The following is a 15,620-nucleotide window of genomic DNA, read 5'->3' as shown; positions in this document are numbered from 1 at the left end:
TAAGCCTGAACAATGTTTTATTTATTATTATTTTTTTATATAATTTTATTTTTGAATGGGGTGACATCAATAAATCAAGATACATATAAAGAAAACATGTCCAGATTATCTTGTCATTCAATTATGTTGCATACCCATCACCCAAAGTCAGATTGTCCTCTGCCACCTTCTATCTAGTTTTCTTTGTGCCCCTCCTCTCCCTCTCCCCCCTCCCCCGTAACCACCACACTCTTATCAATGTCTCTTAGTCTCACTTTTATGTCCCACCTATGTATGGAATAATGCAGTTCTTGTTTTTCTCTGATTTACTTATTTCACTCCGTATAATGTTATCAAGATCCCACCATTTTGCTGTAAATGATCCGATGTCATCATTTCTTATGGCTGAGTAGTATTCCATAGTGTATATGTGCCACATCTTCTTTATCCAGTCATCTATTGACAGGTTTTTTGGTTGTAAGAAAGGTTTTTAATAGGAAAGTTGTGAATCCAGCCAAGCAAAACTTTGGGTCAATAAAGAAAAAGTAAACATTTATAATAGATGTCATAAACTATCCAGTAAAACAAAATAACAATTTTCTTCAAATATTCTAAAGATAGAAATTTATTTGGCAATATACTCGTTACCGATTTTATTTTAGTTTAGTTTAGCAAGAGAGAGACAGTTAGACAGACAGGGATTTATTACCTTTAATGGTAAAGTGTTTTTCATTAACCCTTTGACTAGTACGAACATTCGTGTACGTCCTTATGCCTCCTGACCATCCAGAGTACGATTGTACAAAACTTTTTTTTTAAAGGTGTAAGGCAACATTAAAAAAAGACAAGTGTATGTTCTTGTTTCCATAAGTTGGTTATCAAACAAACATGATTTTAAGTTAATAAAACTGTAACTAGAACTAACTTCATTTTTTGAAAACAAACTCACTCCCGGGATCAGCGAGCATGAAAAAAACTCACTACTCAAAGGGTTAAAACCAAGAACAAAGAAGCCCATTTTCATATCATTTAGAAGTTCTGCCCAATGCAATGAGATTAGAAAGAAACACAAATGAAGAGAAGGCAAAGCGTTTATACAGTGATGCTAAATAAAAAATTTTTAAAAATTAAACTAAAAGTACGCCATGTTACTGATTAAAAGACAAGTAACAAAAACTTTTTTTTCCAAAAGACATTTTATTACTGTAATTTTCATTTTACTTACAATTTTTGGCAACAATAATAAAATAAAATTTATCTGAAAGAACAAGCAAGCAAAATAGGGCGATTCACAAGGGGTAATAACAAAATAGTAATCTTGACAGCTATTCAATATATTTGTAAACAAAACAAAGTGACATTGCCTTAAAAAATATAGAGGTATCAATAGAAAAACAGAGAAAGCTCCTAAAGGAACTCGACTCACTATATTAATTTTCTTTTGGTTGCAGGCACAGAAATGGACTCAAGCTAGCTCATTCTGAGAGAAGCAAAGTCCTTATAGATTATCCCTTCCCAGCTTTTTGTGAAAACTTAGGAAATTTAACTAGAGAGGGGAGACATAAAGTGTCATCAGTGGAGAGTAAAGGGTGGGGTCGAATTTCACTCTCAGTGTCATTTTAAAGATATCGATGAAGCTCAATGAACCAATGAAAATGTCTAACAATTAATTGAGGTAGCAGGCCATGCAGATCTAGGGGAAAAGCATTCTAAGACAAAGAACAGCAGTTGTAAAATCTTTGGATTGGGAAGAAATGTGATTTGCTTGAAGAAAAGCAAGGCCAGTGTGTCAAAAATAGTGCATCAGTGGGGAAAATGGTAAGGTAGCATGGTAAAGAATAAAAAAGAGAAAGGAGGTAGGCAGGGGCCATGTCACTGAAACCTTGGCAATAAATAACAATTTGCACTCCCTAAGGGCATATTTTAGTGAAAGAGCAAACAACAGTAACAGTTGATAAAACTAAGCAACCACAAACACATAGAACTAAAACATTTCATATTTTTACCATCAAAGCAGAATAAGGGAGATAAGTAGGCAAAGCCTGAAGATCTAGTTATACACAGAAGTTGCTGACACCAGAAGAAGTGGAACACAACCCCCCCCCCCACACACACACACATACACACACTTTTCTATACCTAAAGAAAGGGGTTCACGTTAAATTTAGCAAAGTGCCTTGGCTCAAGCAAACTGACTGAAAAGGCCTAGTAAAATGTTCAAAGTGCAACAATCAATCAATTAGTCAAGCACTGAAGAAATTAATATGATAGAATCCACACTCAGGATAGTATCTAAAACATGGACAATATACTCACAGCTACTTTGTTGTCTATAGTCCTCCCTCCCCAACTCTTAAGAGGGATGCTAAAGCCTTAATGATTATCCCTTCCTAGCTTTTTGTGAAAGCTTAAGGAATTTAACTAGATTGAGAGAAAAAGGGAGTGGGGAGATATAAGGTGCTTTAAGGAGGAGGAGAAAGCAAGGGAAAAAAGATTTCTCCTGGTTCTATGGCCAGGACCCCAGATTCCTTGAGCGATGCACAGAAGCTGCTAGGTACCTGGGTCAGGGCTGGAAGAGGAAGGGATGGCACCGGACCGGACCGGACCGAGACCATACCAGACCATACTGTGGGTTCTGGGAACCCACAGAAGCAGCGAAGGCTGCTGATGTTCAGAAATCAGTACTCGGAGTGTACTCCATAGTTCTGTGAAAGAGTCCTCAGAAATGGCAAGGGAAGAAGGTCTCCCCATAGTATGTTCACATATCAGATAGGTGGCTAGATTAGATGAAGGGCAGTAACTCTACAATCTAATACTTACTGAAATAAAAGGGACATTTCTTGCACATTGGAATGTGCCAAGAAAGACTCAAACAGTATTAATTTCAAAAATGAGAAATTATACACACAAAAGAATAATAACTGTCGACTGTAATACATTCATGTCCAACAAGGCAAGATACAAAACTGCAAACTTCACGTGTTCAGTTAGGGTAAGAGGCACGAACACAGAAAAATATAAGGAAAAGCCCTATAACAGGCTTTATTTTATTCAGTCACCCTGGGGTACTTCTACCAGCTGTACCTACTGCTCTTGGATGACCCCAATTCTAGTTAAACAGAGAACTAAATTGAGCTCAGTCCATGAACTGAACAGATACAATTTGTTTGGCCCCTTTCAGTTAAAATTATGGATCCCGTAGAGTTTAGGCTATCTATGGATACCAGGGCTTCTTTCCCCTTAGGAAACGTTACTTCCTTTACTGCTGTGGCTGTGAGGGACACAGCTCCTTCTGACTAAAGGCAAGCCAGAAGGTCCACGAAATTCCCCTGTGAATCACTCAACAGGAGGTCTGCTGGCACTAGGTCCCATTCTATTAACTACTTCTGCTGCTCCAGCTGAAGCCAGTGATACACTGGTTGTCTGCTGTCTGCAGGGACCCCCCTTACTAAACATAGGCATTTTATTGTAATGGTTCCTTGAATGTACTTGGGCTGACTCTGTGTCCCTTCTGGTTGGCTAGATGAGTGGACGTGTGCCTCTCTCTCCACTGGGAAAAAGAGCCACTGCTCTCCATTGATTAACCTCCCACTTTTTGGTCCCATTCATACCATGACTTGTCCCTAACTTCTTCCCAGGCTTTCAGAGCCAGGATATTTCAAGCCAGCAAAAAAGAGGCACTTCTGGGAGTTCAGCAGCAAACAGAACCATGCCATAACAAAGCTATTCCAGTTTGACTAGAGTTAATAGGTTTCCAACTTTTTTTCTTTCACATACACACACACAAGCACCTTTTATGTGCTAAGCCAAATACAATCACATAAAAACCAGGTAAAGCATTTTTTAAAAAACTCAAAATTAATATCAAATAATACTATGTATTTAATTCATCATTTAAAAACCTCACGGTTTCACTTTTTTTCAATTTTATTGAGGTGACATTGGTTAATATCATTATACTGGTTTCCAGTACCCAATTCTACCACACATCTCTATATATACCATATGTGTGTTCACCTCAAGTCAAGTCTTTATCCATCATTATTTATCACCCCTATACCCTCCTCCACCTGGTTTTACTATTTTTTAAGCTATTAAATAATATATGGTTCATATTTTTTGTTTTTTGTTTTTGACTTTGATAGAAATACTTGCATGAGGTTTACTGACACTGGGATTAACAGTTTCTTTTTTAAATTTTACTTTTAGGCCTGGGGTGTGATGGTTAAGAATCAGATGTGTTCACACTAATGGATGCTACCTCTACTGACCCTGGTTGAAGATGTCCCAAGGATACTTGAATAACAACTTTAGTTTCAGGAGGCAATCCTTCTAGTTGCTTAGGCTTCTTAAACATTTGATGACACCGGGTCTTGTGCTCCATTTTCTCCTTGAAAGTTAAAAACTGTAACCGGCATTTGGAACATTGGTGAACACTCTTTTCCCAGTGTCCTCTGTAATGATACATGTAGGGTGTTGCCGTTTTGAAAATTTTGAGACAAAATGGACACAGCAAACTCTTAGTGTTTTCATGGCACGTTCTGAAATGTGTTTCCACATCAGCAAAGGCCGACGATCTGTAACTGCAAGCCTGGCACACATAGGGCATTTCGCCAGGCTTATGATTGTCCTTCATGTGCTCTAAGAGAACCTGATCTGTTTCAAATGACAATTCACAAATTTTACAGACAGCAGAGGGCTCCTGGGCAGTGTGCACGCTTTCGACGTGACGCTGCAGCTGGAACGGGGTGGGCAACTGCCGGTGGCAGTGCTGGCAGGTGGTGTGGATTTCCCAGCTGTCCCCCCTCTGCTTCTCAAGTTCCAAGTGATGCTTCACATGATTCATAAACTTGACATTCTTTAGAACTTTCAAGCAGCTGAGGCATTTAAAGGTTGTGTGAGTCTTCTGTTCTGGCTTCCCATCTCCTTTATGCTGTCCATAGTAAAAGTCATCAAGTAAAATTATCACATTTCCTTTCTTGGGATCAATGGTCTTGTTCTGACTCACCAGACTCAAAGAGTCTGTTTTTGTCAGTGTATTTTCCCTAACAGGATTTGTAGTCTTAAAATGGACACTATCCTTTGGAAAAGCTGTTGGAAAAGGTGCTCCATTTTGAATAGGGCATACTGAGGTATGAACACCACTGGAGGGTGTGCTTTGCTGAGGAATCATTGTATGAAAGATTCCTGAAGAGGAAAAAGCTGAAGAATGTCCCCCTATGATTCCATCACTGAGTTTAGGCCTTTTGGGATTTATGCTGTTTACTTCAGAAGTGGAAAGTTGCTTTGACGCACAGGGACTTTTAGCCATACCTCCCATAGAAAGTGCTGATCCCACTGGATGCTGCAGTGAACTTGTGTGTGTAAGCAAAGGAGAACATAACTCTGAAGAGCTATCAGGCACAACTTGTGGTGAGTTACTTTTATAATCAGGTTTAGGCAAAGGCTCAATAATAATAATAGGACTATCTGTTAATCTTGATTCAGATTCAGAAACTGGCAAGACAGTCACTGCTTCTGACGTAGAGGTCATAGGACTTACAGGCTGCAATTTGTGAGTAGTATCTTTTCTGTGGCGGCCATACTTTCTTCTCCTTGAATATGAACCCGGTGTGACTCTGTTCAAAATGTGTGAGACGACTGGTTTTGAATGTGAACTCACCCCAACGAAGATCAGCTCAGCGTCTTCATTTACGTGTTCCACCCCAACAAAGATCAGTTCAGCATCGTCATCTACTTCTTTGCTTCCTTCTATGCTCTTCTGTGCTTCTGGTTCTTGTTCTTCCTCACATAATATATATGGTGGTTCCATTTTCTGATTTTTTTTTTTCTTGAAGGGTGTTGCCACAAGTACCAGTGCTTCCTTTATATAAACTTCCACCTAAGTATAAACAACACTATACATCAGTAAGTAAAGAAAAAAAGTGTTATCTTATTCAATTCTGTCCAAAATTCTTAGTTATAAGCATCCTTATTTTACAAATAAGGACAGGACACTAAGACTCAAAGAGGATAAATGACAGCTTAAAACTATGATCACAAGTCTGTGCCACTCTAGAATCATAGCTTTGTCCTATGCTGATTATGATCTCTTCTATTAAAAAAAAAAAGAAAAGAAAACCAAAACTTTCCAACAACTAATCACTACGCAAAATTATAAGTAAAGAAAGAACAAGCAGGGTTTTTTTGTTTTTGTTTTGTTTTTTATAAATTTTTTTAATTTTTAATTTATTCATTTCAGAGAAGAGAGGGAGAGACAGAGAGAGAGGGGAGAGACAGAGAGAGAGAAGGGGGAGGAGCTGGAAGCATCAACTCCCATATGTGCCTTGACCAGGCAAGCCCAAGGTTTCGAACCGGCGACCTCAGCATTTCCAGGTTGACACTTTATCCACTGCGCCACCACAGGTCAGGTACAAGCAGGGATTTTTATGTTTCTTTTGTTGTTTTTGTTTTATTAAGTGGGAGGTGAGGAGGAAGAGAGAGAGACTCCTGCATGTGCCCTGACTGGGACCCACCTGGCAAGCCCTCTATGGGGCGATGCTCTGCCCATCTGGGGCTGCTGCTCCATTGCTCAGCAACCAAGCTACTTTTAGTGCCTGAGATGAGGCCATGGAGCCATCCTCAGTGCCTGAGGCCAACTTGCTCTAATCATTCAAGCCATGGCTGTAAGAGAAGAGAGAGCAAGAGAGAGAGAGAGAGACAGAGAAAGAGAGAGAGAAGGGAAAGAAGGAGGGGTGGAGAAGCAGATGGTCACTTCTCCTGTGTGCCCTAACCAGAATCAAAACCAGGACTTCCACATGCTAGGTCAACATTCTGTGGCTGAGCCAACCAGCCAGGGCAGAAACAAGCAGTTTTACAAAACTACCATTGAACAGTGTTCAGAAACACAGCCTATAGAATCAGAGAAAATTAAGCTGTAATTCTAAGTCAGCCACCCAGCAGCTGCATCTTCGTTGGCAAGTATATAACTTTTAAATATGTTTCTGTATCTTAAAGGCAGATTTCTTACACTTTAGGTAAGGCTCTTATTTATTTATTTTTGTATTTTTCCAAAGTTAGAAGCAGGGAAGTAGTCACAGACTCCCACATGCGCCCAACCAGGATCCACTTGGCATGCCCATCAGGGGGTGATGCTCGGCCCATCTGGGGCATTGCTCTGTTGAGGCCGGAGCCATTCTAGTGCCTGAAGCAGAGGCCATGGAGCCATCCTCAGCACCCAGGCCAACTTTGCTCAAATGGAGCCTTGGCTGCAGGAGGGGAAGAGAGAGATAGAGAGGAAGGAGAAGGGGAAGGGTAGGGAAGCAGATGGGCACTTCTCCTATGTGCCCTGACTGGGAATCGAACTCGGGACTTCCACATTCTGGGCCAACATTCTACTGCTGAGCTAACCGGCCAGGGCCAATAGCTCTTTCTTTAAAAGTGCCAACAATTCAAATGCAGTTTGTTCTGTAGTAGAGTTGGAAGAAAATTTTTACTAAATGCACATATCTCAATTGATTCACATATTCTGATTTCATAAATGTTAACATAGAGAAGTGTCAAATTCAAAGAATAGACTGAGAGTACCTGCATATAGTTAATACATAGTATAGTGCAATGTCACGTGCTTAGTACATGCCTAGCAAATTGGGAATGGACTCTCTTGATGATCTCATCCCAACTCAAGGCCTTAATTATAATCCATATGATAATATCTCCTAAACTTCTCTCTCCAGTCTTGACTCCCCCACTGAATTTAAATCCAACAGTGCTTCTTCCCTCCCTCAGCCCACCTTAGTGTCTTCATCACATGGCAGACAAAGTGATTCTGTTAGAACAAATTGGATTATATTACTGCTCAGCTCAAAACTCTCTAATAGCTTTCTGGTTCACCTGGTTCACCTAGTGAAGGGTCAGATCCTTCCAATGCCTATAAGACCATGATTCCAACTCTGCATATTACTCCGCAATTATCTCGTATTCCTCACAGTCACTTCACTCTAGCCACACTAACCTTCTTGCTATTTCTTGAACACACTAAACACTCTACCTTGTTTAAGGCCTTTGTACTTGCTGTCCATCTAATATGAATGCTCATCACTGAGATATCTGCATGGCTGGCTCCTCACCACCTTCAGGGCTCTGTACCAAGTATTCTCAGAGAGGTTCTCAGATCCTCCAAGCAACTTCTAACTCACATTCCTATTATATTCCTTCCCTTCTTTTACCTTCTATCCCCTACCACCATCTAAGGTAGTATAAACTTTGTTGATTTATCTTGATTCCTTTCTATTGTCTATCAAATAAAATATAAACTGCAAAGGGAAGAGATTTTTCATTGTTTATTGCTGTATCCCCAGCACAGCTCAACAAACACTTAATTTTTAAAATAAATCAACTACTATTTATTAAGAACCTTCATTTGTACAGCAGATTATGCTCCATTAATTCAATGTTGTATCATAAATAGTGATTTACAACTTTAAAACTAAGATCAAGTAGATAATTAGGAGATAGTAATGCAAGAAAACATGATGTAGATTTGAAAGCAATTGTCTTTGGAATCAACAAAATGAGTTTGGTCTGTCTATATATAACTTCAGTCATTTAAGTCCAGAAAAAAGCCATATAGTCCAGTGTTTCTCAGTCTAAGTATACTATCAACATTTTGAACCAGATACATTTTCTTATTTGGGTTGGCGGGGGGGGGGGCTGTCGCATGCATTTAGGATATTTAGCAGCAGTCCTGACCTCTACTTGCTAATGCCAGTAGCAATCTCCTAGTCGTGGCAATCAAAAATGTTCTGTGGGAGAACTTCTTTCACCTTCTTCATAGGATCACTTCCACATTCCTATCAGGGGTCCCCAAACTTTTTACACAGGGGGCCAGTTCACTGTCCCTCAGACCATTGGAAGGCCGCCACATACAGTGCTCCTCTCACTGACCACCAATGAAAGAGGTGCCCCTTCCGGAAGGGAGGTGTGGGGCTGGATAAATGGCCTCAGGGGGCCGCATGCGGCCCGCAGGCCGTAGTTTGGGGACGCTTATGCTCTAATATCCTCTTTAAAAAAATTCTAATTCAAAATTATTAATATTCTTCCTGATACTTTAAAAAATCAGAAGATAATTTGACAAGCAATATGACTATCAGAATTATCTCTAGAGGGACTTTTAAAGCCTAGAAAAGATTCACTTAAGGTTATCTTTAGGGTCTCAAAACAGAGTTAGCACTAAAATGTGTGATTCCTGAATTCTGGTTCTGTGTTCTTTCCAAGAGAATTCTAACTTAATGCATGTCTATTTCTAATGATGGTGCTATTAATTACTTAGTCTCTAAGGATCAAAGAGCCTCACTGCATTAAATTTTACTCTCCTTCTAGTTTATAAAACCTGTCCTAACCTCCCTCAGCTCCCATAAAATTAATCACAGAAACTTATAAGTGATTCTAAAAAGTACTGGTCATTCTAACTATATATCATTCCCATTCCTATTAAAGCAGCTTCCTTCAACTTCTAGGTTTAGGTCCACTGGTTTCTTCATGTTTGTACATCTGTAATAGGATCAAAATTGTTCTATTTTCTCTTGATCCTTCAAATTATACAGCACATCATCACTATCTTAATCTTAAAACACCACTGTTATTATATCACTCCTTTATTCCTAAATGTTAAATGATTCCTCCAATTCTTTTTTTTTTAATTTTTTTAAATTCATTTTAGAGAGGAGAGAGAAAGGGAGAAAGAGAGACAGAGAGGGAGAGAAAGACAGAGAGAGAAGGTGGGGAGGAGCTGGAAGCATCAACTCCCATATATGCCTTAACCAGGCAAGCCCAGGGTTTTGAACCGGTGACCTCAGCAATTCCAGGTCGACGCTTTATCCACTGTGCCACCACAGGTCAGGTGATTCCTCCAATTCTTGGCAATACATTTTAGGTTTTGCTATGGGCTGAAGTGTATTCCCCCAAAATTCATCTGTTGAAGTCCTATCCTCAATGTGATGGCAATTCTTTAAAAAGTTAAAACACAGATTTATCATATGACCCCACAAGTCCTCTTCTAGATATATACCCCCAAAGAAACGGAAAACATTCAAACAAGTACATGTAATGTGCATGCATGTTTACAGTAGCACTATTCAGAAAGTGTCCATCATGGATGAATGGATAAAACAAATTGTGGTATATACATAAAATGGAATATTATTCAATTATAAAAGTTATCAAGTATTGATACATGCTACAATGTGGATAAACCCTGGATACACACAAAGTGTGATTTCATATGTAGGAAATATCCAGAATAGATAAATTCACAAAATCTAAATACAAAACATGTAATTGTCAGAGAATGGGGAAGGGGATAAGAGAGAAACCATTATTAATGGGTAAAAGTTTTACTTTGGAATGATGGAGATGTTTTGGAACTAGAATAGAGGCAGCAAATGTACATCATGAATACTTAGCAATCAAAATCTTTCCAAAAGAAAAACCCAAGATCAGATGGTCACCTTGCTAAATTCTATCAAAACAATTAAAAAAGAATGAACACCAATCCTTGATCACTTCTTCCAAAATTTAGAAGAGAGAAAACTTCTCAGCTCATTCTATGATGTTAGAATTATCCTGACTCGAGAATCAGACATATATATTAAATACAAACAAAAGAAAACTGTAGACCAATCTCTATAGTTTTCTATATCTTAGATATAGAGGCAAAAACCTTCAACAAAATACTAGCAAACAAAATCCAACAATATATAAAAAGGATGATACATAATTACCAAGTAGGTTTTATATAAGGTATGCAGTGGGTTCAGTATACAAAAAACCAACATTATACAATTGTAATAGAATAAAGGACCAAACCCCCCCCCCCCACATCTGCCTACTGAATAAGCATTTGACAAAATCTAGCACCCTTTCATAATGGGGGAAAAAAACACTCAAGGATCAATCAAGAATTAGGAACAGAAAGGAACTTTCTATTTCAGACTAAGGGTAGCATTATACTTAATGGTGAAAGACTGACAGCTTTCCCCTTAAGACCAGGAAAAAGACAAGGGTGCTCCACTTCCATCACTCTGGTTCAACATAATATTGGATATTCTATAACCCGGGCAATCAAACAAGGTAAAGAGCATTCTGATTGAAAAGGAAGAAGTAAAACTATATTGGATATAACATGATTTTGTGTATAGAAAATCCTGAAGAATCCATAAAACAAGTATTAGAACTAGGAAGTTTATCAAAGTTGCAGAAAAAAATTAATATATAAAACCAATTATATTTCTATACACTAGACTCTGAAAATAAAATTACATAAACAATTTCATTTACAACAGCATTAAAAGGAATAAAATACTTAGAAATAAATTTAACAAAATAAATGCAAAGTGTTTATACTGAAAACATTGAATTATACTGACTACATTGTAGAAGCAATTAAAATATACCTAAATAAATGTCAAGACATTTCATGTTCATGGATCAGAAGATTTAATATTGTTAAGATGGAAAGACTTCCTGACCAGGCAGTGGCACAGTGGATAGAGCATCAGACTGGGAGGCAGAGGATGCAGGTTCAAAACCCTAAAGTCACCGGCTTGAGGGCAGGCTCATCTGGTTTGAGCACAGCTCACCAGATTGAACCCAAGGTCACTGGCTTGAGCAAGGGGTCACTCGGTCTGCTGAAGGCCCCCAGTCAAGACACATATGAGAAAGCAATCAATGAACAACTAAGGTGCCGCAATGAAGAATTGATGCTTCTCAACTCTCACCCTTCCTGTCTGTCCCTCTCTCTCTCCCTGTCTCTGTCACAAAAAAAAAAAAAAAAAAAGAAAGAAAAAGGCAAGACTCCCAAACTTGGTCTATCAAAGTCCATATCTTTTTCACAGAAATTGAAACTCATATGACAATGCAAAGATTCAGAATACCCAAAACAATCTTGAAAAGGAAGAACAAAACTGGTAGACTCACACTTTCAAAAATTATCACAAAGCTGTAGTAATAAAGAATGTGGTACTGGTATTAAGAATAAAAACATAGGCCCTACCCAATTGGCTCAGTGGCAGAGTGTCTGCCTGGTATGTAGAAGTCCCAGGTTCATTTAATTCCTGGTTAGGGCACACAGGAGAAGCGACCATCTGCTTCTCCACCTTCCCCTCCCTCCCTTCTATTTCTTTCTTCCCTCTTCCCCTCCCACAGCCAGGGCTCTACTAGAGCAAGTTGGCCCCGGCACTGAGGATGGCACCATAGTCTCGCCTCAGGCGCTAAAATGGCTCCAGCTGCAATGGAGCAACAGCCCCAGAAGAGCAGAGCGTTGCTCCCTAGTGGGCTTGCCAGGTGGATCCTCATCAGATGTAAGCAGTAGCCTGCCTTTCTGCCTCCCTGCTCCTTACTTAAAAAAAAATACAAACACAAACAAAAAAACTGATAAACAATTTTTTTAAATGTGATATATACATATAACGGTATATTATTCAGCCACAAAAAGGCAATTCTGTCATATGCTGCAGTATGCACGAACCTTAAGGTTATGTGGTAAATGAAATAAGCCAGCCACAGAAAGGACAAATGCTGAACAAATACACTTACATAAAGTATCTAACATAATCAAAGCACCAGAAAAGAAATAACAAAGTAGAATAGTAGAGGCCCTGGCCAGGTTGCTCAGTGGTAGAGCATCAGCCTGGCATGTGGAAGTACCATGTTCAATTCCCAGTCAGGGCACACACAAATGCCCATCTGCTTCCCCACCCTTCCTCTTCTCCTTTCTTTCTATCTCTCTCTTCCTCTCCCACAGCCAAGGCTCCATGGGAGCAAAGTGGGCCAAAGAGCCTCCACCTCAGGCGCTAAAATGGCTCCAGTTGCAAAGGAGCAACGGCACTGATGGGCAGAGCATCGCCCCCTAGTGGGCAAGCGGGGTGGATCCCTGTCGGGTGCATGTGGGAGTCTGTCTCGCTGCCTCTCGGCTTCTCACTTTGGAAAAGAAAAAAAGAAATGTAGAATAGTAGATAGCCAACTCACATGTAGGATATCAAAATGAAAATAACAAACAAATAAACAAGACAAACAAACAAAAACCCATAGACACAGACAACAGTATGGTGGTTACCAGAAGGAAGATGGGGAGGGTAATAAAGGAAGGGTAAAGAGGGTCAAATACATGGTGACCAAAAGAGATTTGACTTTAGGTGGCAGGCACACAACACAATATACAGATGATGTACCACAGAACTGTACATTTGACATCTATATAATTTTATTAACTAATGTCATCCCAATAAATTTAATTTTAAAAAAGTTAAATAGCCTGACCAGGAGGTGGCGCAGTGGATAGAGCATCAGACTGGGATGTGGAAGGACCCAGGTTCGAGACCCCGAGGTCGCCAGCTTGAGTGCAGACTCATCTGGTTTGAGCAAAGCTCACCAGCTTGGACCCAAGGTCGCTAGCTCAAGCAAGGGGTTACTCGGTCTGCTGAAGGCCCGCGGTCAAGGCACATATGAGAAAGCAATCAATGAACAATTAAGATGTTGCAACGCGCAATGAAAAACTAATGATTGATGCTTCTCATCTCTCTCCGTTCCTGTCTGTCTGTCCCTGTCTATCCCTCTCTCTGACTCACTCACTGTCTCTGTAAAAAATAATAATAAATAAATAAATAAATAAAAATTAAAAAAATAATAAAAATTAAAAAAATTAAAAAAAAAAGTTAAATAGTTTAAGATGGTCGTGTATTTTACAATTAAAATCAACTTTTTTAAATGAAAAAAATAAAAAAGAACTATCAGAAAACTATGCAATGTGGGATGGGAAGGAAAAGCTCCCTGAGATTTTTTTGGAGGGAATAACTAAAAAATACTTAAACGGCTAAGTTTACTTGATGCACTTAAAAATTAACTTGTTGATTTTAACACTGCTGTCATTTCTGAAATAAAACTTTAGTGATGTTCTGGTAAAAAAGAAAAAAACAAACAGATAAAAACACGGTTCCTCCAATCTACCCTATTTCAGTAAAGAAAAGAGAAAATACGCCATCTGAGAATTGCACAAAACAAAAGCCTCAAATCAGCCCTGGTCCTGATTTTCAGGGGCACGTCATAGGGCCTAGGGGCAGAGGCGGCGGCCGGTCGGGGCCCCGCGCGCAGAGGAAAATGCCGGGCCCCTTACGTTAGGAAAAAGTGTCAAGCTGGGGTTTCGCGGGGCCCCTCAGAAGTCGGGGCCCAGGGCTCGCACCCGGTCGCCCGCCATTAAATCCGCCTCTGCCGAGGGGCTGCCTTAGATCTAGCAAAACTACAAATAAAAAAGAGAGAGAGAGAAACAAGGCACGGGGTAGGGGAGAGGGACCACTAAATAAATGAACGTTTAAATGCTTCCAAGGCCTTAAAGGCGTCTGGAGCTCAGATGTTTGGCATGGGGCGACCCTGAGGTGACAAAATCGGTTTCCGATTTTCACCGCGAGAGAAGCTCCGCATGGGTCCCTCCCGGGAGCGGCGGGCATCAGGCCCCAGGACAGGCCCGTTCTCGAGACCTGGGGATGGCGACGCCACACCGGCGTGGGGGGGGAGGGGCCGCCTCAAAGTAGCGCCTGCGGCGATTAAGGAGGGCAGCGCGTCTGGAAGGGGTCTCAGGCCCCGCGCGCTGGGGTCGCCCACCCGCCACGACTCAGGGGCAGGCCGCTCGGCCTGGCACGGACCCACGCGGGGTCGCGGCCCGGGCCGCCGCAGCCCCGGGATCTCTCGTTCAGCGCCACACCCCGTTCTTACCGAACGGCGTCCGCGGCGGTCCCGGAGGGCCGGCAGCGCCGGGGGTGGGGGTGGGTGGGGGGAGGGCCCGAAGCGCTCCTGGGATGAGGCCAGAAGCGATAACCTCGCCTCAGGCCCCAGGCGCCGCCGCTGCCCCGCCGCCGCTGCCGACGCCTCCGCGGGAGCGCTCGCTGCTACTTAACTGGCTACCAGGTGCGGCCGTGAGGCCGGTTCTGGACGCTGCGACCTGATTGGGCGCGAGAGGATCGGGCGCATGCGCGCTCAGGGACAGCTGGGAGCTGGGTCTGGCTGAGAAGGATGTGGGCAGCGAAATACCTGAGTCCCTGGAAGGGTCTTGGTCAGTCAAGGTTACACAGAAGGTCTGGGCTTGGAGGCAGAGAACAGGCTCCCAGTCCACCAGGATATAAGCTTACACACCTGGAGTCCATCTCATAATCCTCAAGTGTGGTCTCTTTTCCATAAAAGCACTATCTCCCTACCTCATTCTTAAGAAACTGGACCATGTGACTACGTCTTGCCGCCCATTCTCCTAAAGTTGCATCTGGGGACAATACAGTCAGTCTGCCACCTGGTTTTGTATGGCTTGCAGCAAGCTAAGAATGAGCTTTACATTTTTAAAGGGTTGAAAAACCCACAAAGAGAATATTATCCTGTGACATGTGAAAATTGTATGAAATTCAAATTTCAGTGTCCATAAAATGTTTTACTGAACACAGGACATGGCTGCTTTCCTGATATAACAGCAAAGTTGAGTAATTTGCAGAGGTCACATTTATAAAGCCCAAAATATTTACTATCTGAACCTTTACGGAATTATTTTTGATTGCTCAATTCTGCCAGAAATCAATCTTAGCACTCCTTTAAAACAACAGCTTTTGGTTTTGTTAGCCTGAAAT

At 41.0% G+C, this 15,620-nt stretch overlaps 1 protein-coding gene and 1 gene segment (V, D, J or C); one reads left to right on the top strand and one right to left on the bottom strand.

Annotated features, from left to right (window-relative positions):
* LOC136325528 (Ig lambda-1 chain V regions MOPC 104E/RPC20/J558/S104-like) overlaps positions 1 to 15,620 on the top strand; it is an 896,106-nt gene that overhangs the window by 88,622 nt on the left and 791,864 nt on the right.
* On the bottom strand, positions 1,218 to 14,779 carry ZNF280B (zinc finger protein 280B). Its single transcript, XM_066260049.1, has 2 exons — positions 14,725 to 14,779; positions 1,218 to 5,860 (listed from the first exon to the last, which is right to left on the bottom strand). The coding sequence occupies exon 2, from the start codon at positions 5,789 to 5,791 to the stop codon at positions 4,205 to 4,207; it is 1,587 nt and encodes a 528-aa protein (XP_066116146.1). The 5' UTR covers positions 5,792 to 5,860; positions 14,725 to 14,779; the 3' UTR covers positions 1,218 to 4,204.

The sequence above is a fragment of the Saccopteryx bilineata genome, chromosome 2, assembly GCF_036850765.1.
Source record: "Saccopteryx bilineata isolate mSacBil1 chromosome 2, mSacBil1_pri_phased_curated, whole genome shotgun sequence".
Lineage (NCBI taxonomy): Eukaryota > Metazoa > Chordata > Mammalia > Chiroptera > Emballonuridae > Saccopteryx > Saccopteryx bilineata.
The sequence above is the reverse complement of the archived record's forward strand: the minus strand, read 5'-3'. Positions and strand labels throughout refer to the sequence as shown.

Excerpts from the sequence above, each read along its gene's own strand:
- ZNF280B (XM_066260049.1), bottom strand. The coding sequence starts at position 5,791 with ATGGAACCACCATATATATTATGTGAGGAAGAACAAGAACCAGAAGCA.